Genomic DNA, 22,161 nt, shown 5'->3' with positions numbered 1-22,161 from the left:
GAGTGCATATGATTTTTTTGTAATTATTTTTCGTTGATGTGGCAGCATGCCTATGCGTCAGTTAGATGGCAGCCCTTATTTCGATAACAAACAATCGACTGACAAAGTGAATCAGAATGAAATTAACGAAACCCAATTGATTGGCTAAACGGTAAAAAAAGTGTTTAAATTAAGTTAATTAAGAGCAAAGTGGAAAGAGAAACTCTGCGTGTATCGCAGCCTACACAAGTGTACGCTTGAACAGTTTTTACGTAAAGTGAAAGAGAGCAACTCGAAACAAAGCAATGTCCTCGCTCTCCGCCTCAGCGGAAAATGTTTCCACAATGGGCATTGGCGGCGGTCCCGATTCTAATTCGCATCACGGCTCCGATGGCGGCGGCTCTAGCATGTGTCTGGAGCTGGCCCTGGAAGGCGAACGCCTCTGCAAGGCAGGCGATTGCCGAGCGGGCGTTGCCTTCTTCCAAGCAGCCATCCAGGCGGGCACCGACGACCTGCGCACCCTCTCCGCCATCTACTCACAGCTGGGCAATGCGTATTTCTACCTGGGCGACTATGCCAAGGCCATGCAGTATCACAAGCATGATCTAACCCTCGCCAAATCCATGAACGACAAGCTGGGCGAGGCCAAATCCTCGGGCAATCTGGGCAACACACTGAAGGTAATGGGGCGTTTCGACGAGGCGGCCATCTGCTGTGATCGCCACCTCACGCTCGCACGACAGCTCGGCGATCGCCTATCAGAGGGCCGAGCTCTCTACAATCTGGGCAACGTCTATCATGCCAAGGGCAAGCATCTGGGTCAACGCAATCCGGGCAAGTTCGGCGACGACGTCAAAGAGGCGCTGGCCAAGGCCGTCGAGTACTATCAGGAGAATCTGCAGCTCATGCGAGATCTGGGCGACAGAGGAGCCCAAGGGCGAGCCTGCGGCAATCTGGGAAATACATATTATCTCCTGGGCGACTTTCAGGTGAAGTTGAATCATTTGCTCCCCCTCAAGCTCTCTAATATTCTTCTTCAACTTTAGGCAGCCATTGAGCATCATCAGGAGCGATTGCGGATTGCTCGCGAATTCGGGGATCGCGCAGCGGAGCGTCGCGCCAATAGCAATCTAGGCAATTCGCACATCTTCCTCGGGCAATTCGAGGATGCAGCGGAGCATTATAAGCGCACGCTGGCCCTGGCCATGGAGCTGGGCGAGCGCGAGGTGGAGGCACAGTCCTGCTATAGCCTGGGCAACACATATACGCTGCTCCATGAGTTTACCACGGCCATTGAGTATCACCATCGACACTTGGCCATTGCCCAAGAGCTGGGCGATCGCATTGGAGAGGCGCGCGCCTGCTGGTCGCTGGGCAACGCCCACTCGGCCATGGGCAACAATGAGAAGGCATTGGAATTCGCCGAATCCCATCTGCAGCTGGCCAAGGAACTGCACGATCCCGTGGGTGAGAGTACGGCGCGTGTCAATATATCCGACTTGCGCAAGCTGCTGGGCTTGCCGGAGGCGGAGCACTCACCCACACAGGATGACGAGCGCTCCAGCGCCTCGGATCATTCAGCGAGTGGACATCAGTCGGATGGCTCTGAGAACTCTCAAGGGCGCATGGTAAAATGGAATAAGCTCAAGCATTGTTGCAAAGGGTAATCCAATGAAATTCTTTTGCAGGTTCGAGTGCGTCGCCAGAGCATGGAACAGCTGGACCTGATCAAGATTACGCCCGATGGCAAGCGTCTGCAGGAGGAGAAGCAAAAGGCGTCAAATGCCGCCGCCCACACCAAAGCCAAAGAGGACGATTTCTTCGAGATGCTCTCGCGTTCTCAGTCCAAGCGCATGGATGATCAACGTTGCTCCATCAAGTTGAATAGCGCCGGCGGCGTGGCCGGTGCTGCCGGCGCTGCCTCCACAGGCGCCACACGCAAGCCCTTGGTGCAGCAGAACTCCCTGTTCGTGGACCCCACCAATTTGCCGGGCTTGAAGTCGCCCTCGTCGGGTGTTGCACCGGCTTTGGGGCATGCGCCATTGGCACGCAGTGCCACCATCAATCAACAGCCAGACGATGCATTCCTGGACATGCTGATGCGTTGCCAGGGCTCCCGGCTGGAGGAGCAACGCTCCGAGCTGCCGCGTCCGAATGTCACCATGGATGTGGAGGCGCCACAGATGCAGGCGCCAGCAGCTGGCGGCGCCGGAGCTGGTGGTGGTGCAACAGGTGGACAGTCGGGCAGTAGGGGCACCACAGTGCCGGATGAGGATTTCTTTTCGTTGATCATGAAAGTGCAGAGCGGTCGCATGGAGGATCAGCGTGCTTCCATTCCATTTGGCGGCTTCAGTAATGCTCAGCGAAATGCCCGCAACAACCACAACAACAACAACAACAATAACAACACCAACAGCAACAACAACAACGCTGGCGGCTCAGCCGGCGCCAAGTAGATGCGGCCAATTGTCCATTTAGACTCTCTAACAATCTTTATATGTATTTTTTATCCATCATTTCGTTCTAAGATTTATAACCAAAAAATATTTTATTTTTATGCAATCGAGCACACACACACAAACACTCACACACGAGCATGTACAGTGAAAACTCTGCGAAGGAAGAGCTAGAGCTAAGGCTAACAAGAATTTTCTCAAATTTTATGGAGAACAAACTCGAAACAAAATTATGAAAAAGAAATTTCAAAACTTGTACAATATAAATTTTAAAAAAATGTAACGGAAATATTTAGAGGAGAAAAATTCAACTTATGCATTTAATATTGATTCAAATTTAATGAAAACTTGAAATACAAACTAAAAGCTAAAATCACTCTAAATGAATCAAACTGTATTGGAAAAAACTAAAAAAAAAGAAAAAATGTTAAAAATTATATAAATTTATTATAAGGAACTAAAAATAATTGAAAGATTTGAAAAGATATCAAAAATTAAAAATTGAAAAGATGTTAGATTCTAAATTATTTTATATTTAAATTTAAGCCATTTCAACTAAACAACAAACTATTTTGAAAAGTTTAAAAAATGAAAGAAGTGAATTAAAATAATAAGTTTCTACAACTTTATTTAGCATATTTTTTAAATTTAAGTTTTGGTCCAAAAATTGTATACCATATGTAAACAAATTTGAATGAATATTTTAGCATTATAATATTTTTTATTAATATTATACATATTTATACATATATTTTCCTGATGTTCTTATCGTAAGACATTTCCTGTATGCCTCATATACTTGTTAGCCTTAAGTTCATTGGGCAGAGTATTCACTGTACAACAGCTCATCATATATTATTAACTCTATAGCACACTTATACAATACGATATTCAGAGATGCATGCTTCTTAAAACTAAACTAAAAACGAAAAACAAAACTAAAAAATACCAAGTTTTTAAAGATATTAATATTTCAATTGCATGTTACTAGTTCTTAAGTAGAAATAGTCCATATCGAACAATAGGTATATACATACTTTCTTTATACTTTACTACACACTTTTTTGAAGAATCCTAACTCTACGAACTTTGAACATATAAGCAATGGCATTTCTATACAAGGCCCGATTCCATTTGTAACTATGAGTATTACATTTTTATCGACTAACATATATGTATTTACATTCATATACTATATCATTTGATATCATTTCAATTATACTTATATATTTTTTCTCGAGATATTAACGGAATGTTGGGTCGCTGCTCTTTAAGATCCAGCGCCGTTTTAGCATATAGCCTACTAAACACTTATACAAATTGAAATACACACACATATACATCTATATACATATAGATATATATGTAGAATATGATTACGAATATCTATTTAATGTTTACACTCACACAAACACTGATTGATTGATTGATTGATTGATAAAGTGAAGCCAAAATTTATGAATGTTATTGAAGCGCATGCGTATTGATTGAATGATTCGTGTTGCAGATCGCATCAGATCGAAGCAGATCATTCCAATGAAATATGTGTGCCACAAACGTATTATTAAATATTAAAATCAAAACTGTTTGCTGACTAATTTGTGTTTATTCTCTAGCAAATCTATAGAGCGCGATTAGATCTAGAAATATATCCATGATCATATGCCGAGCCTGAGCTGTGGTTGGATTGATTCATGCATGGAAATTAGAGAAGCTTGGCTAAATATAAGCACGACTTTGACAGACTAGCGATTAGAGTACTACTAGCACTAAGCATGGAGCAGCCGGATCTGGTCAGGAATACGCCCGATGGCAAGCGCCTGCAGGAGGAGAAGCACAAGGCGTCAAATGCCGCCGCCCGCGCCAAAGCCAAAGAGGACGACTTCTTTGAGATGCTCTCGCGATCCCAGTCCAGCTGCATGGATGATCAACGTTGCTCCCTCGGGATAAATAGCGCCGGAGGAGCTGACCGTGCCGCTGCAGAACTTGATTGAAAAGTCTCAGAAACTTCTTTCATAAAGCTTTATTCATAAATTAGTCGTCTTAAGTGTCTAGGAAATACATATATGTAGTATAAACTTTATATGATATGTTGGCTTGGCTATCCCCAATCAAATCTCGTCTCCTGCGCCAACTCCAGGCGGCCCGAAAAATTTATTTACAAATTCTTTGCACTAACTTAAAAACCAAAAAGATGAAGAAGCAGACGTCAATAACTGCCACGCCCCCTCTACGCCTTCGCTGGCTTCATGCTATCCGGCAGAGTGTCGTCCAGCACGAAGATGGGCAGGGAGTAATCCGTGGGCTTCTCACATCCGCCCGCCACGCCCTCCGCATAGTCGTAGGCGTTCTTGTGCATCGAGCCGGTCTTGTGCCAGCCGCGCTTTAGCATCACATAGACCACGAAGACGCTGACGAGGAAGGCCGAGCAACTGGCCATGACGAACATGGCCAGCTGGACGGACTCATCGGTGGCTGCGGTGGCCGCCTGAGCCACGGCCGGAGCGGCGGTGCGATGGATGAAGTGGGAGCGTGTCAGATCGGGCTGGAAGCGATTGCCCAGCAGCCGGAAGCCACCCGACTGAATGGCCATCTCGATGGCGTAGGCCATGTCCACCTTGGAGTCGTTGTGCAGCTCGAAGCGCACGATGACGGAGCCGTCGAAGTTCTCCTGGACGCGCAGATTCTCCACGGCCGAGCCGAGCAGCTGCTGCAGCTCCCGCCGTATGGCATCGTAGACGTTGCGCACGCTGCCCCCGCCATGCTCCGAGCTGTTGCTCATGTGCAGCTCAATGGAGACGGACTCGATGGGCACGTGGCTGCAGTGCCGCTCGCCCAGCTGGAAGGTGTGCGTCGCCGGCAGCTGATTGCCGGCGGCATCGACGCACCAGCAGCTCCGCTCGCTGCACTGCAGCGGCTCAAAGGCGCCCGCCGCATCGCAGCTGACCGGGAAGGTGGCCGTGGCGGCCAACGCACGGCAGCGCGTCGTATTCAGCTGCATGGGCGCCGTCTCCACGGATAGCTGCGAGTCCAGCAGCGAGTGGGTCAGCTCCACGCTGTGCTCCGTCGGCTGCAGCCGCGCCTCCACCTCGCCCAGATCCAGATCCATGTCCAAGCTGTTCACGTCGTTCAGCAGCGTCAGCTGCTCGATGAGCTGCTCCATCAGCGGATCAGCTGGCTCCAGCTGCTTGCGCGCGCGCGCCTGCCGACTGTTGCAGATGGGCTCCGTGTCCCGGGTCAGCGTGCCCTTCAGCGGCGCGCCCTTGCGATCCGCGCACCAGCAGACGCCATACGGACTGGCCAGCTGCGCCGAGGGAATTTCCGTGCTGCTGCTGCTGGCAAAGGCGCGACTGCCAATTTGAGAGCTGCTCGTGGCGGCCAGTGCGGGCTGCTTGCCCAGGCACTGCACGGGACTCCAGTGGCCGGTGATGGGATCGCAGCGTGGCTGGAACCAGACGGAGGAATGCCCAGTGCGCTGCGCAGCCAGACTGTTCTTCAGCTTGAGACGTTCGCAAGGCGTGAGCACTAAAAAGAGAGTCATAGAGAGGGAGGGAGGGAGGGAGAGAGATGAAGTATGCCTTCATTAGGTGCTCCTCTGGTGCTTACCTGGACAGACGGCATGGCAGGCGAGCTCATTGTGGAAGAGATTCTTGGTCTGGCAGGCGGGCGCGTCCGCATCTATTTGAATGGCCAAGCACTTGTTGGCCTTGGGACTGAAGCGATAGCGTGTGACGTTGCGCCCGCTCTGGCCGCTGGCCAGGCACTGGGCGTCCATGGACTCGAAGCAGACGTCGCGCGTCTTGGAGCAGCAGACGCCGCGATTGCTCACCGGATTCAGGTGGCAGGTGTGCGTCGTGGGGCAGCTCTCCTGCTCGCTGTGCGGGCCGCAGGTGACGTCCTGCTCGCCCTGCTGCAGGGGCTTGCCCTCGGCGCAGACCGAGTCGCGCCTGGGCACGCAGATGGGCATCTTGGGGCAGGGCGTGTCCACGCACTCGACGCTGATGAGCTGGCACTCCTCGTCGCTGGCGCAGCTCAGCTCGGCGCAGTAGTCGCGGCAGTCGCAGGTCGGGCAGCCGTGCTCATCCATTTGGAAGCCACTGTCGCAGCTCGTCGAGCAGTTCTGGGGGCTGCACGCGTAGCTGGAGTTGGCTGTGCAGGTGGGCGTGGCGGGTGCTCGGACGCGTGTGCCGGGCATCGGCTCGCCCTGCTCGGTCACACACCAGCAGCTGCCGTCGGGCGTGCACTGCACCTGCTCCCATTTGCCCGTCTGCGGATCGCACTGGGCGATGCTCATCTGGCGCGCCGGGATGCCCAGCTCGGAGCTCTGGTGCAGCTGTATGGACTGCAGGTGCTGGCAGGCGGTCTTCAGCTGCGGTTCCACGCACTGCGTGCCACAGCCGTTCGAGCAGCAGCGGCGCGTGCCCTCGCAGTGGGCGTCCGTGCGGCACTCGTAGCTGCAGACGTTCGTGTCCAGGTTGTCCGTCGGCCCGGGCGGCACCAGGTAGGGGCACTGGCCCGGCTTGCGGGGCAGGCAGGCCGGCACCGGCGGGCAGTACTCGCCCTCGCAGCTGACGTCAACGATGCGGCACTCCTTGCTCGGGCCGCAGTCGACATTCTCGCAGGGATCGCGGCACTGGCAGGCCGGGCAGCGGGTGTGCGGGTCGAGGCTGAAGCCGTACTCGCAGCCCATGCGGCAGGTGAGGTCCAGGCAGTCCAGTTGCTCCCTCAGCTGCTGACAGCTCTCGTCGCTCACATTGTAGCCCCTCGACTTGGGTATCTCGGTGCCGAAGCTGTCCACGCACCAGCACTGCTCCACCTCCATCTCGACCATGTCCTCGTCCGCTGGCGTCGTTCGCTTCGCTGCCGTCGCCACCTTCTTGAAGTCCGTGCCGAACAGCTGCTGCTCCACTGCCCCCACATCGATCACCTTGGCGCTGCGTCCCATCCCATGCACAGGCACTGGCGGCACAGCTCTCGCTCCTCCCGTTGCCACCTGCACCTTCAGCGCGCTGTCGTCCACCCGGTAGAGTTTCAGGCGTTCCGTGTCGCGGCGACTCCGCTTCGCCCCGGCCAACAGCATGCGCATCCGCCGGATTGTGTTCTGCTCCAGGATCTGGCGCTGCTCTGCGCGCGTCACGCGAATCTTGCGCAGCTCACACTGCCGTCCCGCATAGTCGCCCTCCTCGGTGCAGCGCGGCGCTGGCATTGCCAGCTGCATGCCCGCCTCGGTGCCCTCCATGCGCTCCGAGAAGTCGCGCAGATATTCGCACACTGCAAAGGGAATGGGAGGGAGTCATCGATTAATGATTGAATGATGGAGAAATTAGTTGATTGACTACTCCACTGATTGATTGACATATGATAACATTGGTAAGTGGCTGATTGACTTATTTTGATAGATTGATTGATTGCCCTTATGAATGTCTGATTGAAATACTAAAAGAATTTCTGATTGAATGACTGAGTAGCTGATTGATTATGCGATTGACTGATTGATTGAATAATCTAGTGTCTGATTGATAGAATATATTGATATAGTATATGATTGAATGACGGATTGTATTAATAATTGAATGATTGAATGATCCATTGTCTGATTGATAGAATATCTCGATATACTACAAGACTGATTGATAGATTTTACTAATGATTGAATGATTGATAAAATACTCTAGTGACTGATTGATAGAATTCATTGTTATAGTATATAATTGACTGATTGAGTGCATCATTATATGACTGATTGATTGAATGTGTCAGTGACCTTACAGATTGATTGATTGACTGACTAAACGGTGCATAATATTGATTGACGGACTAATTTGCTTTCTAACTTACTGGTTTGCTGTCTCGTCGTCGGCTGATCCTCTGATGCTCCCGTGGCCGTCGTCTGCTCCGGCAGCGGACAACAGACGCTCTCCGCCTCGCGATGCAGCTTGGTGCACTTGTACTGCTCGGGGCACATGATGTGATTGCTCATGGAGCGACCCTGCTTGGTCTCCGGTTCGGGCTCGAAGAACGCTGTGGGCTGGAAGCTGCGCGCCTGTCGTTCCTCGAAGCAATACATGACCTCGCCGCTGGCCGGGTCCGTGAGTGGGGTGCCGATGTCACAGGGATTGGAGTAGGCCAGATCCGGTTTGCAAACGGGCCAAGAGGCGCACAGCGAGGAGCCGGACTCACAGAGCGGATCCGTGGCTACCTCACAGTGGGAGCCCAGGGCGCACTTGAAGCCCTCGCAGGGCTCCGAGCACTCGCAGGTGGGACAGCCGTTGTGGTCGTTCTATAAGCGGGAGATGAGGAGATGCGTGAGTGGGTGCCTAGCAATGGGGTTTCCAGTTGAACTCACCTTGAATCCGTATTCACAGACGGCGGCGCAGATGTTCGTGTCGCATTGCTCCATTTGGAAGCTGCGCGCATACGAGCGACTGATCATGTTCTCCCAGCCGTCGCAGTTGACTGTGTTGGCCGCGCCCATGGACTCCTTGATCTTGTGCCCGGTGCGAGGATCCACGCACCAGCAGACGAGGCCGTTGCGGGAGCACTGGCGTGGCGAATACTGTCCGCCGGGTCCGTTGCAGTCGGGTACGTAGCCGCGCCCCTCGCGCTCATTCAGTGCCAGGAGATCGGCCAGGGCCTTGGCCTGATGGCATCCGGTCATATTCTGCGGCTGCTGACAGTTGAACTGGCAGCCCTTGGTGAAGCAGCACTTCTCCAGGTTACGGCACTCCAGGTCGTGGCTGCAGGGCGCGCCGCACATGTAGCCCGTGCGTTCCGTATACGTCGATTGCTCGGGTGCCGGACAGACGCCGGGCTTTTGGAAGGTCAGAGCACTGGGACAGCAGACTCCGTAATCGTTTCCAGACTCCACTAGGCACTGGTAGAGCGGCGGACATTGCGGCTTGCCGGCATCCAGTCCACACAAGAAAGGCCTGACGCTGTCCTCAATAGCCAAGGGCAATCCGGCCGGACAGTAGTTGGCCAGGGAGCGCGCCTTCTTGCAGGTTGGTAGCGGTGGGCAGGGCTCCGACTTGCATTGCACCTCCTGCAGCTGACAGGTCTGACCACGCGGACACTCCAGGCCATCGCAGGGGTCACGGCAACGACACACGGAGCAGCCCGTTTCTGGGTCACGCGCGAAGCCGGACGGACAGAACATGCGGCACGCGGAGGCGGCACAGTGCGCCGGCTCCTGGCACTGAACGCCGGCACGCGTGGCATTCCGACTGCCCGGCAGCTCCACGCCGTACTCATCGATGCACCAGCAATCCTCCCCAGCGCGCTCATTGGCGCACTGCACGCTCTCGAACTCTCCGGTCTTCCTGCAGCGCGGAATGCGCACGGCGCCCCCTGCTGGCTGCAGCGCCTTGGCACGTCGCGCCTCGGCCCGTCTCAAATGCTGACAGGCAGTTAAATTGGCTGCAAGTAGAGGGTGGGAAGAGCGGGTGAGTCAACGTCAACGGGGGCGCTTGGCATACTTTCGTGTTATTCAACTGAGCAAAAGCGAAGAAAAAACCCAGCTGCAAAGTCGGTTTCACTTTTTGCGAACGTGACGCGTTTATTGTGAATGAAGCGACAGACGGACAGCCAAGTGTAAGCGAGTGCAAGTCGAGTATGCCCGACTAGCAGATACCCAGCGAAGAGCCTTGAAGGAGGCAACTAGTTGAATGTTTTCTTTGAAACGTAACCCAAATTTATGAATGAGAAATTCATTTGATTTTTTATATCGGAACTATATTAGACTTACTATAATTGAGTTTGGAAAACAAGTGAACAATATCTAGATTTTTAAATATTTTAAACCCAAAAAACCGTTTGAAACCTAGAAGTGTGCCTATTGATATATGTATGTGGATTTGGCTAAGCATCGCTAATATAGTTGATAAATTAATCTGTATTATTTATATATGAAAGACCAGCTGTACGTCAAGTTTTGCAATTCAAAGTGTATGAAAATCGATAAATATCATCCATTTATATCAGAATATACAAAAGAAAAATAAAGAATATTTATAGATATTGAATCAAGGAAAAGCAACATGTGAATTGTTGTGTACGAAATTTAGGCCGTATAAGCAATTCAAGGTCATCAAGTTCTACAGCTTCACATAACTCTGAGGTGTGTGAATTGTTATAATAAAAGAAATATAAGCAACACGGCGCTGAATATATACTAAAATATCTCATATCGATTTTAATCGATATTGGCTTAAATGTATGATAAGAAAAATTTACCAAAAAATATGATTTGTGTAGACTCTAATGAAACCTTTATTAAGTTCCAAATATTGTAGTACACTCAAAGAGCTCCACTGCAACCAATCGATATTTATCGATTCATAAAAAACTTTGAGATAAATACAAAAAATTGGTAATGCAGCCACTTGTCATACAAGCTTACAATAATATCAGCTCTAAGCCTGCATAACAATTTATTTTTAATGAGCAGAGTATTCACTGTATCGAGTACAGTACTCACTATCGACTATATGGAGTATATAGCAAGAAAAAAACTTATTAAAAATTGCTGTTAATTGTTGTTGACTGTTATTTGTTGGTTATCTCAGGGCCAACATTGCGAGCACTTGTATTTGTTTGTTTTTGTTTTGTATTCGCATTGCGTTTGCTATTGGCCAAAGCGGCGTATGCGCAATTAACTGAAATGGCCTGAACCATTAACGCCAGGCGACGGATGCTTTGCTTTGAGCATTCTACATAAGGCACAGTCATTGTCTATTGCTCGCTCGCTGCTTATGTAATTGCTGCACATCATATAGCTCTTAACTAATACACTCCCCCACCCCCCCCGCAGCAGACTACCCATTTCGTGGTTTAGTCTTATACGCAACGCTGCCTTTTGGCATTTCGCAAACGTCGAGACGACGCGCTCGCTGAGTTTCAGTTCGTCTGCCGTGGACAGCTCACGTAATGCATTCGAAATGCATTCGATAATGGAGCTGTTGACGGACCTAAGCTGACCCTTGGGCCACATGTGAATAGATCATCTGCCAGCGGAAGTCGTCACTGAGCTAACTATTCGAGTAATCGGGAAAGTGAAAGTTTCGCTTTTTCGTTGGTTAAATTCAAGATCTTCAGTAAGCCCATTGTACTACATATATAATGTGTAATTGTCTCTCATATCAAATCTTTACTTCATATAAACACGATATCTATACAATAAATTTGTATACCTTTGATGTCATACATTTTTGTTCCTTTATATAAATCCCATCTGCATTAAAGTAAATATGAACTTTTGTTGTAGATAATTACCATCTATATACATATAATGAACGACATACAGCTGCAGCTCTCTTCTAATAATAATAATACAATGATATACCAAGGGATATCATCTTCTGCCTGCGTCTTGCAGCTTCATTTGAAATACTTTTCCAAATTAAGCACGCGAACATTATTCGTAGACATTTTCTAAGAAAAATCATGATTTTCTTTTTTCTGTGTAGAAATCTGTATCTGTATCTGATTTCAACTTTAATAGGCTTAAAGGTTTTCGAGAGTTTTTTTGCTGAATTTGCTGAAAAGAGTCAATATATGCTGGGTAATATATTTCTCCTATCTCCTTTTATCCCTCTCTCTCTCTCTCTTCTCCTTACTCTATCCTTCTCTCTCGCTATCGTTCTCTTCTCTGTATACCCTAATACTCACTATGTCTCTCTTTTTATCGCTGACTCGCTCTCTCACTATCTCTGTATCCTTCTCCCTCTCTATCTCTCTTTTTCTTAATCTCACTCTCTCTCTCTCTATTTCTCTCTCTCGTTCTCTTGCTCTGTCGCTCTCTATCTCTCTCTCTCTCTCTCTCTCTCTCTCTCTCTCTCCCACTATTTCTGTATCCATTTCTTCATTCTGTCTTGCCTTTTCTATTTTTTCTCACCTGTCGCTCTCTATCTCCTTCTTTTCCACTCCCTGCCTCTTTGCATAGAACTTCAAAATTCTTCGTGAATAGAGCTGCTTTTGATAAGTTCTCTCGAGAAAACGCAACCTTAAATTTACTTATGTCAACTCTCTATCATCTGTTTGTAATATATAAGAAAAATATATATTTTTTATATATGACAAAACCCAATGACAGCTGCTTAACTATCTAGATGTGCTATATAATTTTATTACAGATTTAATATCAAGATCTTTTATAGACTTATCTGTTGAGTCCCACCTTTGCTTTCTATTGTCAAGCTTTTATGCATCAATGAATATTTTAGTTTACTATAAATTTGATGAGATATCAGTTTATATTGAATATTGATACACTTTTCTTATCAGATCACAGTCAAGTCTCTCTCCATATGTCTTTTTCGCACTGTGTCATCCCTTTATATGCATATGTATGTACGCCCGTTTATCTATCTTAAAATCATGTTTATTTTATTGTCATACCAACATCCGGCTTGCATTTTCACTGCTATGTTAATTGCTAAATTTTTACCACGATATTATTTTTTGCTTGCTTGCCTTTTTTTTTTTTTAGCTCTTTTCACCAGAAATTAAATGAAAGTTTCTGTGTTTTTTTTGTGTGTGTATATCAATTTGTTTTTTTTTTTTTTTTTTTTTTTTTTGGCAGCTCCTCGAGTTGTGTCTGTGATTTTGGTATTTCGATCGAATGTCTCACTTGGCTTTGGCATTTGGTTTTCGCTTCATGAATGAAAACAAAAACCAATTAAAAGAAAAATGATTAAAAAAAAAAAGCGGTGGCAGTGGGAAACGTGATTTATTCTACTTTGGGGGCGAGCGAAATCAAGTTTGTCGCCTAAGTCTTTCGTTCGCAAGCGTAACGAAAACGAAAACAAAAGCCGCATAGACAACAGTCGGCCGAGACCCCCTGCCCACCCCTAGGCTCGTTCGCTCTGACCGACTGACATACTCATACCGTGTGCTTCCTCTTCTAGCCAGCTGTGCGCGTGAGTGAGTGTGTGTGTGTGTGTGTAACGGCTTTTCGGCCAGTCTATTTCAAGTTCGTGCTTCGAGTCTCGCTGTGGGCCCCCGGGCTAAGCGCTTTTTAATGATGGCCGCGCTATATTTAGCGCCCGTTCGCCGTGTTCTACTCGAATTTCCCAAACACGCTAATTGCCGCATGCATTTTGCAACATTTGCAATTGGCTTTTAACGATCCAAGCAACTTGCTCCACATAAACAACTCGCCGAACGGGGTTCATTGACTGACCAAAAAAACACAACTACAACAAAGGAGACGCAAACTGAGTCAAGAAACCAGAAAGAACGGTTAAGCAAAGTTGGACGAACTCAAAATACTCTTGCAGGGAGTTTGTAGAGCAGCGGCATAGACAGTGACAGTCATAAGTATTGAAACCTTTATGATACACTGAGCCCATTGAGAGCGGCAAATCTGGGTATATTAGTAGAGTTTAGATTATATAACAATATAAAATATATATTCTTTAATGGAAGATATTTTATATTATTTTCTTGATCTGGGCTTGTCGAATTAAGAACCAATAATAGCTAGAGACCTGAACTTTATAGTTTCTCTCGGCATGAATACCGATGCAAGCTAGATTGCTCCAAGCAATAGTCTGAGTGTTTGGCCCCTTTGACTCTCTACAAGATTCGCATGTTTTAATTAAATATTATTAATTTGATTTTTCTACAGAGAGTTTACACAGTCAAAACTATCGTTAATAAGAAATAATCTTTAGTTATCCTAAGCGCAAAATGATTTGAGCAACAAAATTTTTTATATATATCATAGTTTTACACCTCTTCTCTGAGCTCTCCACTGAGTTACAACTTTGTCCACAGAGTCGTATTACCCCCCTCATCTTTCGTATGGCGCTAGCAGTCATTGACTCTTGCTGCCTGCCATGCGTGTGGCATGCAGTTGCCCGTTTTATCCCTGCCATGCCCACATTTTCGGTGTTCCACTTACCAGTTGAGCGCTTGCCCTGCGCAGCTTGCAGCGCAAGCAGCAGCAGCAGCAGCGAGAAGAGCCTCAGCCAGCGTTGTTCACAATGCAGCGGCATTTCGAGACGCAAACATCCAAACAAAAAAGTTGCCAAAAAGAGGTGGAAAAAGATTTCCTGTTTTTTGTGGCAGCAGCTGCAAAAAAAAGAGAGTTAACATTAAGTACAGCTATGCAAAGGTGTGTGTGTTATGTTGTGTGTCACGTTTGACGTCACACACTGGCGTTGTGCTTCAGCGACCGAAACCGGGCATGAGAAATGAGAAATGAGAAATTCAAATTAATATTCAAAACAAAAAAGCAAATATGCATACGAATACTTTCACTAGACGCTGTGGTTATTGTTTTTGTTTTTCATTTGAGTGGCTAAAGAATTCGTTGGATATGAACTGGAAATTGATGGCTGCATAATATTTGGATGCTAGACTATTGCGCAATGGGCAAAGCGGAAGCCTAAGCCGATGCGAGGGGTTACGAACAAAGCTCGGGTCACGGGCTGCATTCATTGTCTGCACGGCTCATAATATTTAGCAGTTGTTGTTGTGGTTGTTGTTGCTGCTGTTGCTACCATTGAAGGTGAGTGATTAATCTGCGCTTTCACTTTGCCAAGCATCGGCCAAGCAACGGCAACGGCAGCGGCAACGGCAATGGCAGCAGCTGCCGTCGCCGCAATTGCTGCTTCCAGTGTATACAATATTTTTGCCAGCACTGTTAAAATTCACTTTTTTTCTCTCCCTCTCTCTCGCTCGCTCGCTCGCTAGCTCTTTGTGCGTTTTCCGGTCCATTGCCAGCTATGATGACGGCGCGTCGCTCAGCTTTAATCACACCACGATTTATTTTCACTAATTATAATGCACACAGCAGCAGCAGCAGCAGCAGCAGCCGCAGCAGCTGGCCTAAACAGCTGATCGGCTAATAAAATCCAATTGGCGTCGAAAAAAGTTCGTTGCCTAAGTCATTTGTATTTTTTGTCGTCTTCTCTTTTTGTAAGGTGAAAAGTGTTTTCTTGGGCACTTGAAAAGATGACAAGCGTGCTGCAACAACAACAACAACAATGACAAACAATTTGTTGCTGAACAAAGCGGCACAGCCTACAACAACAATAATAACAACGAAATTTCAATACTCTAGTTCCGTAAAAAAAGCCAAAAAAAGGCCAAAAATTTTATAGAAAAGGTTTTGCAGATATTTTCTTTGGAGGGTGGCCTAGTTTGTATATCGAGTAAGTAACACTCTTGTGGAGTTCAGTTGAGATATCATAAATATCAGATAAATATAGGAGAGAGGTGTGTAAACATGGACAGCTAATGAGCTTTCTAAACACTGAGCCAGCAACAGTAATATTATTTCCAATAACTGAATATCTCAGCGCTCACTTAAGCTATCAATATAATTTGGCAATAAAAATGTTCAGTAGGGCTTGCCATTTAATTAAGTATATAGTTTTGAATATGATATGCAATGTAATGCAATGAATTCTGGTTCAGTTACACATATAAACCCTTTTGTATTTCTTATCATTTGATAAGACTATTTTATATATATGTAAAGATTATAGTATGTATTCATTCCTGACACTTTCGGATGTAAACCGTCATATAAGTGAATATATGCCCATGTCTCTATATACTCTATATACATATGCATATGTAACTCACACAGTCATACTACAATGCTTGTTAGACTTTAAACTAACATTTAATTTTATTTAATCTAAATTGAACCAAGTTTTTCTTTAGTATTCCTATATTCTATAACTTTTGTAGATCTAACATAACCTAAACATAAACGTGTTATATGTTATACTCTAAACTCAAACATTTTAAGGCTCCCAAAGTCTTTTTTAGCCCACATATGTATATATGCCAAGGGTATTGTGTATGTAGACTCTAATTACTCTCAGTCAACTGTTCTTTCCAGTTAGCCATTTTTTTCCAACTAGTTTGGGCTATTGTAAGGTCCCACCTTAAACCAGGCCAAACAGCATTTCGTTCACCTGCGAGATTTTCCCTCATTTGGCTGCAAAATGAAATTTCACGCTTTGCTTGAACTTGAGGCGATTTTTCCCCGTTGTTCGCAAATGTTTTCTTGTTGCTTTTTTTTTTTTTTGTTTTTTTTTAGAGATGCAAAGATTTCACCATGGCCAAAAAGTTAACTAAAATCAACTGGCTAAGCTTGAGCTGCTTGTCATTGAAATTTTTGCAGGCACTGTGACCCTGTCACATTAGCTGCTTTGCTATGCTTGGTCTGGCCCTTGTTGTATGACAGTTAGTAGAGTGTAAAGTTTAACGATTGGTGAAATGAGGTCAGCTGCCAAACAGCTGTTGGGATGGGCACCCCATATAGGGAGGGAAAGGGAGAAAATCCCTTACGACAGGTGCTGACAGAGAGAGCTGTTTCCTAACTGGGCCTTTAGAAGGAAATTCATTGATGAAAGTACTTGAGGTTCAACGAAATATTAAGTTATTAACTATCAGAGAGAATTAAGCTATTAGCTATGAGAGAATCTTTAGCCAATTACTAAATTGATGATCTATAAATTAAATGAGGGAATCTTTATCTATGTGCAATCAGACATTCGTTATGAGAAAGAATCTTTAGCTAAGTAATTTTAGAAATTTTTAAATATTTCGCAAAAATGCAGTCCACACTGGTCAAAAGCTGAGCTACAAGTTATGAAAAAAAGATAATCTTTAACCATGTACTAAGATAATTGGAGTGTTAGTTAAGAGAGAATCTTCGAAATGTACTATAAGCTAAAAGAGAGAATCTTTCCCCAATGCTCATAGATTATTAATAAAGCTCCCAATTAAAACAACACTAAGCTAGGTAAAAAGTTGGACTCGTAGCTCTGAGCTAGGAGAAAGAATCTATGGCCAAGTAATGACAGAAATAATGCCAGCCCAAGCAATTGAGGTGTCTGAACGCCCAGACTTTTTAAGCATTTGAAAGCTGTTCCAAATTCGGGCCGAGCTGAATCATTTCTTGACTTTTTGGCTTTAGTTTCGGTTACTTTTTTTGGGGTTTTTGCACGGTTTTCTGCTACAGTTATTATTGCGTGTGCATTCACTTGCGAAACGCTTCCAAGTGCTCAAGTTTTCCACAGTCTAACGGTGCTTCGCTGGGCTTTAGCGCTGTTAAAGTTGGGTTTTTAAATTTTTTATTTCATAGTCTCTCTTTCGGCCGAGTTGTAAATTGTCCATATCGCGTTTTGGACCTACCACTGCGCACTGCTGCGCCCATTTACAGAGTTTGTTTATTATTATTGGGCAATAAGCCTATTTGTGTTGACTTTTACCACTCTTAATTACAATATGATGTCATCCGGCTATTATATTTCCACCGTATCGATAAACTATGACCAACATAATCATAGATTGTCATATGTGTTCAGAGTAGGCTCAACGTTGATTGATAAACTACTCTGTAATTGTAAACTTTATGAAATTTGGATTGCTTTTTTAAGTTGAAAATTGAGAGCAAGCTGAAATCGGCTTAACTTAAATTATTTCTGTGCTATTTAATTTATATGTTCAGCTTAGGCCTTGAGATGAAGCTTGATGAAGCTTGAAACATGACTCTTTTTATGGTAATTCATGTATGAGGAGATGATAAGCAGCTTCTTGAAATATTTATTTGTCTTTTCTTTGTCTTCTCTTTGCATTTTTTTCTTTTAACTAGCTGATTTTTATAAGGTTCAAATCTGTTTTTAGCTACATAAAAAACATCATATAGGATACCAAACTTTAGCTCATATAAGAAAACCATTACACACAGATTTTTCGTGTCCAATTTGAGTCATCTAGATATAAAGCAGATCTATCCGACTTTCATTTTCGTGAATGAGTGTCAAAACTGTGTATAGTAAAAATTATTTAAATTAATTTTGTTAATTGATTTAAGCTATACAATATTGAGCTAATAAATGTCAACTGGATTATTATCATTATTTTTTGAATAGTTTTAAATATGATTTCTGTGGCTGCTATTGAACTGACCTTCGTAGAAGTGCGCAAAAATATTTGCCTAAAAGTTCGAATCAACTTTGATTGTTTGCTGAGTTAATGCGTTGCTTGTTATTCATTGTCGAGTACGAAGCAAAATGCCAGCGGGTCGCCTTGAGCCAACCAAAAAATAAATAAATAAAAAAAGAAACAGAGTTTTGGATATGGATTGAAGTGTTCAAGATTGGCAGACGACATATTTATGAGTGTGCCCATAAAAGTTTCCCAGTTTTCGATTTCGGTTTTGTAGCTGGAAGGTGGCAAGGGGGGAAATTATTGCTCAACAAACCTGTTGTCCAATCAGAGTACGAATTCCAATCAGAGTGCGGCTAATCCAATAAAAAGTGAAACTATTTCTAGTTGCGATTTTGTGCTTTAATCCAAGTGCACTTGGCTCTCTGGTATGCGCCTATTTGTATTTCTTTTATTTTTATTTTTATTTTATTTTTTTTCTATTTTAATTTTTTAGGCGCTGGGCTTTAATTTGCGATTTTCACAATTTCACTTGCACAAATACACAAACAGACACAAATATATAGATGCACATGCACTCACACGAAGACAGTCTCGTAAATTTGATTTTCACTTTGAATTTCTTTGAATTTCTCTCGTAACGTATTTTGAAATTCGCGTGCGACTTGAACGGCGAACAAAGCTCATTTGAGCCAGCGCTGGCACAGCAGCAGAGCTCATAGTGGTGCCCAGCTCGTTATGGTGGTGCTCTGCGGCTCTGCGGCTTTGCTCTGTCGGTGGTTCGATCCAACATGTTGCATGCGAATTTCGAAAAAAAAAAAACAACTAAACTCTCAACTGACGCATGTGAATTTTCGGTTTCTTGTTGGGAATTTTGAAATCGTTGTGAACTATTTTTGTTTTTGTTGGTAGTTGAGCTTTGAGTCGTGTCGTGACACGAACATGCACGAATCGTGCTGCAGAAGTTCGATGGCAACTTAATGCTCTATGATTCAGTTGATTGCTCACTTTTGTTTTATTTAAGTAATTAATTTTTAATTTGAATATTTCAATATAGGCATAAAATATATAATTGTGATTTTAATCAAAATGAATAATTAGTTATTTATTTAATATTTATTTTCATTCGCTACACATTTAGCTAAGTGAATCGACTTTTTGTTTCGTATTTCGATTCGGCATCAAATATTTATTTATGAAAAATGTGCAATTCCAATTGGAATTGGATCGCTTCCAGTTGGATTCGCAGTCTGCACATTCCAGAAGTCTCTTATGCCCTATGCTAGCTTATAGTAGCCAACGTCTAATGCTCGTCCATTTTCACTCTAAAGGTGCGCCGTCTGCTCATTCATGCACGCACCACCACACCACCGCACCACACACTCCCATGGCAGTGGCTTGATTCATAGAGTTCAGTTCAAGCGTTTGCTATGTACAGCAGCTCGTCAGGTGCGTGACAACCTTCATTGGCCAACTATGCCGATGGCCACGACGGGGTAAACCCGAGATCCATCCAACCACTCGGCTGACTCAGTGTGACGTCTGCACTGGCGGATATATGTCCGAGATCTGATCTGAACTGATCTTAGCCAAGGGCAAATCTTTAACACATTTTCGCTTCAAGTTTTTGCTGTCAAAACAAATCTTTTATTTTTTTTTTTCTCTCTCATTTGTTTTGAATCAACTTCCGCTTCGCTCGGTTTTCGCACGCTTTTGCCATATTTCAATGACTTTCTTCTTTAATTTCATTAATAAAAGCTGATCGAGCCATCATTAAATTAAGTGCCGTCTGTGTAGCTCCGTCTCACAAAAGATATTACCAAAAGTTATGGCAGAAGCGGGAAAAGTTGAATAAAAGTTGCTTCAACAATAAATGCGTATTTTTGGGTGGGATTTTAATGATCTACCTTTTTTTTTCGTGGGTATATAGACTTGTGCATGACGTTTGTCGAGCTTAAATTGAGTGTATTAAAAAGAGATTTTTACCCTCTGTTTCAGCGACTGAAAAAAACTTTTTTAGAGAATCCATCTCATTGTTTTAAGCTTATAAAATATACGATATGATATAATATAAATTTCTGTAAAATATGACATATAATACTATAAATATAGTCCTATTGTTGTATTTGTTATTTAAATTGTTTATCTTATTGGCATATATGTATATATATGTACATATGTATTTTATCTACCTTGAAGTTACATAGATCTTTTTTATAGATATATATTTTTCATATTATAGAAATTTAACTTATATTACCTTCTCTCTCGCTCCCTCACTCTCTTTTTCCTTCACTCTGCTACTTCCCGCTCTTACTCGTTCTGAACTTTATTGCTCTCATTTCGGCAGTCTTCTGCTCTTACTTTCAATGTCTTCTTCACTCTCTCTCTCTCTCTCTCTTTGTTTCATTCTCTCTCTAAAGTACTTTTACATCGATATTATAGAACAATTTATTTAACATTATTTATCCTTTAGCTTCCCTCTTCCTCTTTCCTTATCTCACTCTCTCTCTCTCTCTCTCACACTACTTTCACTCTCTCCCATTCTACTTCTTCTTCATCATAGCCACACTCATCTATGGATATTGCAGAAATAAGAATTACTTTCTTACACCCCATCTCACTTTCGCTTTGCCTCATAATCTCTCTCTCTCTCTCTCACTCAATGTTCTCCCTCTTTCATTTAGGCCACCTTCCTACAGATAAGCCAACAGGAAACAGCATTTCAGAGCTATGCAAGCCAACAATGCTTTGATCTGCTCTGGTCCATCTCCAGCTCCAGCTACACAGCTTAAAGGCCACGCCTTAAGTGTGCCACGCCCCTGCAGCAGAGCTCACTGCCTGTTTGTCATCTGGCGTGTGTGACGTCTTCGCCAGGCGAGTGAAAGTGAAAGTTCTGTGCGCCGGTTTTAAAAGGCCAACCCGAGCTGTCGACGAGTCGGTCAATATCAAAACGATGCTAACAAGTTTCGTAAGCACCGAAATCATCAATAAAAACATCTGGAATATATTTAAAGGTATGGTAAATAAAAAACATTGGCATTGCATTATTTTGTCCAGTGTTTTATTTTTATAATAAACTAATTTTTATATATATAATATTTATATATATATATTTATTAATGACTTTTAACTAGTTGTTTTTTTTTTGTGTTTGTATATTTCTGTGTTGTCAAAGGATATTTGATTTAAAACTCTTGTAGAACAAACAAGTCTTGAGTTGAGTTTGATAATTTATTAACTTTACATGTGATCTGTGCACTGAAGAAGGAGGAGGAGGGAAGGGAGAGCTGGCAAGCATTTAGATTAAATAAAATTAAGAATAAACAATTCTAAATTCGATTTGAAGACATGTTTGATGAGCTCGAAGGAAAATGCATGCAGCAAACAAGTTTTGCTTGAGTTTGAGTTATTTTTCTTTTTGTTTTGTTAATATCTCGTAACAGTGTTGGGATTTGTATATATAGTATTTATACACATGCATGTATATTTAAAAAGTGGTTGACAAGTGCCTTTTGATTCTGTTTTTTGTTGTCTCTAGTTACACAGTGCATTTCATTTCATCTGTTGTTGTTGTTCTAGTTGTTGTCCGAGTGGAAACCTTAGGCTTAATTTTGAGTTTTTCTGGTTGTTTGAAATCGAAAATTTGTTTGCGTAATTTATATTCTTTTGTTATTTAAATTTGTTAGTTTAGTTTTGCTATTTTTGCTTTCTTTTAATTAAAATTTAAATTACATATGTGATTTGTTATTGGGCGCATACATATATATATATATGCATAAATTACGTATAATATATATATTTATATATATAT

The 22,161-nt window shown here is 44.0% G+C and overlaps 2 protein-coding genes across 2 annotated transcripts; one reads left to right on the top strand and one right to left on the bottom strand.

Moving 5' to 3' along the window:
• The first annotated feature begins 78 nt into the window (after positions 1-78).
• On the top strand, positions 79-2,818 carry LOC6575359 (G-protein-signaling modulator 2). The gene is made up of 3 exons (XM_002001335.4): positions 79-968; positions 1,026-1,607; positions 1,668-2,818. Exons 1-3 carry the CDS (start codon positions 285-287, stop codon positions 2,433-2,435), a joined length of 2,034 nt encoding a protein of 677 aa, XP_002001371.1. The 5' UTR covers positions 79-284; the 3' UTR covers positions 2,436-2,818.
• Positions 2,819-4,443: 1,625 nt separating this feature from the next.
• On the bottom strand, positions 4,444-19,050 carry LOC6575357. The gene is made up of 6 exons (XM_002001333.4): positions 18,664-19,050; positions 14,338-14,507; positions 8,782-9,851; positions 8,274-8,715; positions 6,042-7,706; positions 4,444-5,960 (listed from the first exon to the last, which is right to left on the bottom strand). The coding sequence occupies exons 2-6, from the start codon at positions 14,429-14,431 to the stop codon at positions 4,666-4,668; spliced, it is 4,566 nt and encodes a 1,521-aa protein (XP_002001369.3). The 5' UTR covers positions 14,432-14,507; positions 18,664-19,050; the 3' UTR covers positions 4,444-4,665.
• Positions 19,051-22,161: the final 3,111 nt, after the last annotated feature.

This window comes from Drosophila mojavensis, unplaced genomic scaffold (genome assembly GCF_018153725.1).
Source record: "Drosophila mojavensis isolate 15081-1352.22 unplaced genomic scaffold, ASM1815372v1 contig_231, whole genome shotgun sequence".
NCBI lineage: Eukaryota > Metazoa > Arthropoda > Insecta > Diptera > Drosophilidae > Drosophila > Drosophila mojavensis.
This window is presented reverse-complemented; position numbering and strand designations above follow the sequence as displayed.

Bases quoted from the DNA above. Each gene is read 5' to 3' on its own strand.
- LOC6575359 (XM_002001335.4), top strand. From the start codon at position 285: ATGTCCTCGCTCTCCGCCTCAGCGGAAAATGTTTCCACAATGGGCATT. The intron at 969-1,025 runs GTGAAGTTGAAT...CTTCAACTTTAG, and splicing joins ATCTCCTGGGCGACTTTCAG to GCAGCCATTGAGCATCATCA. The intron at 1,608-1,667 runs GTAAAATGGAAT...ATTCTTTTGCAG, and splicing joins AGAACTCTCAAGGGCGCATG to GTTCGAGTGCGTCGCCAGAG.
- LOC6575357 (XM_002001333.4), bottom strand. From the start codon at position 14,431: ATGCCGCTGCATTGTGAACAACGCTGGCTGAGGCTCTTCTCGCTGCTG. The intron at 8,716-8,781 runs GTGAGTTCAACT...TCCCGCTTATAG, and splicing joins TCTGTGAATACGGATTCAAG to AACGACCACAACGGCTGTCC. The intron at 5,961-6,041 runs GTAAGCACCAGA...CTCTCTTTTTAG, and splicing joins CTGCCATGCCGTCTGTCCAG to TGCTCACGCCTTGCGAACGT.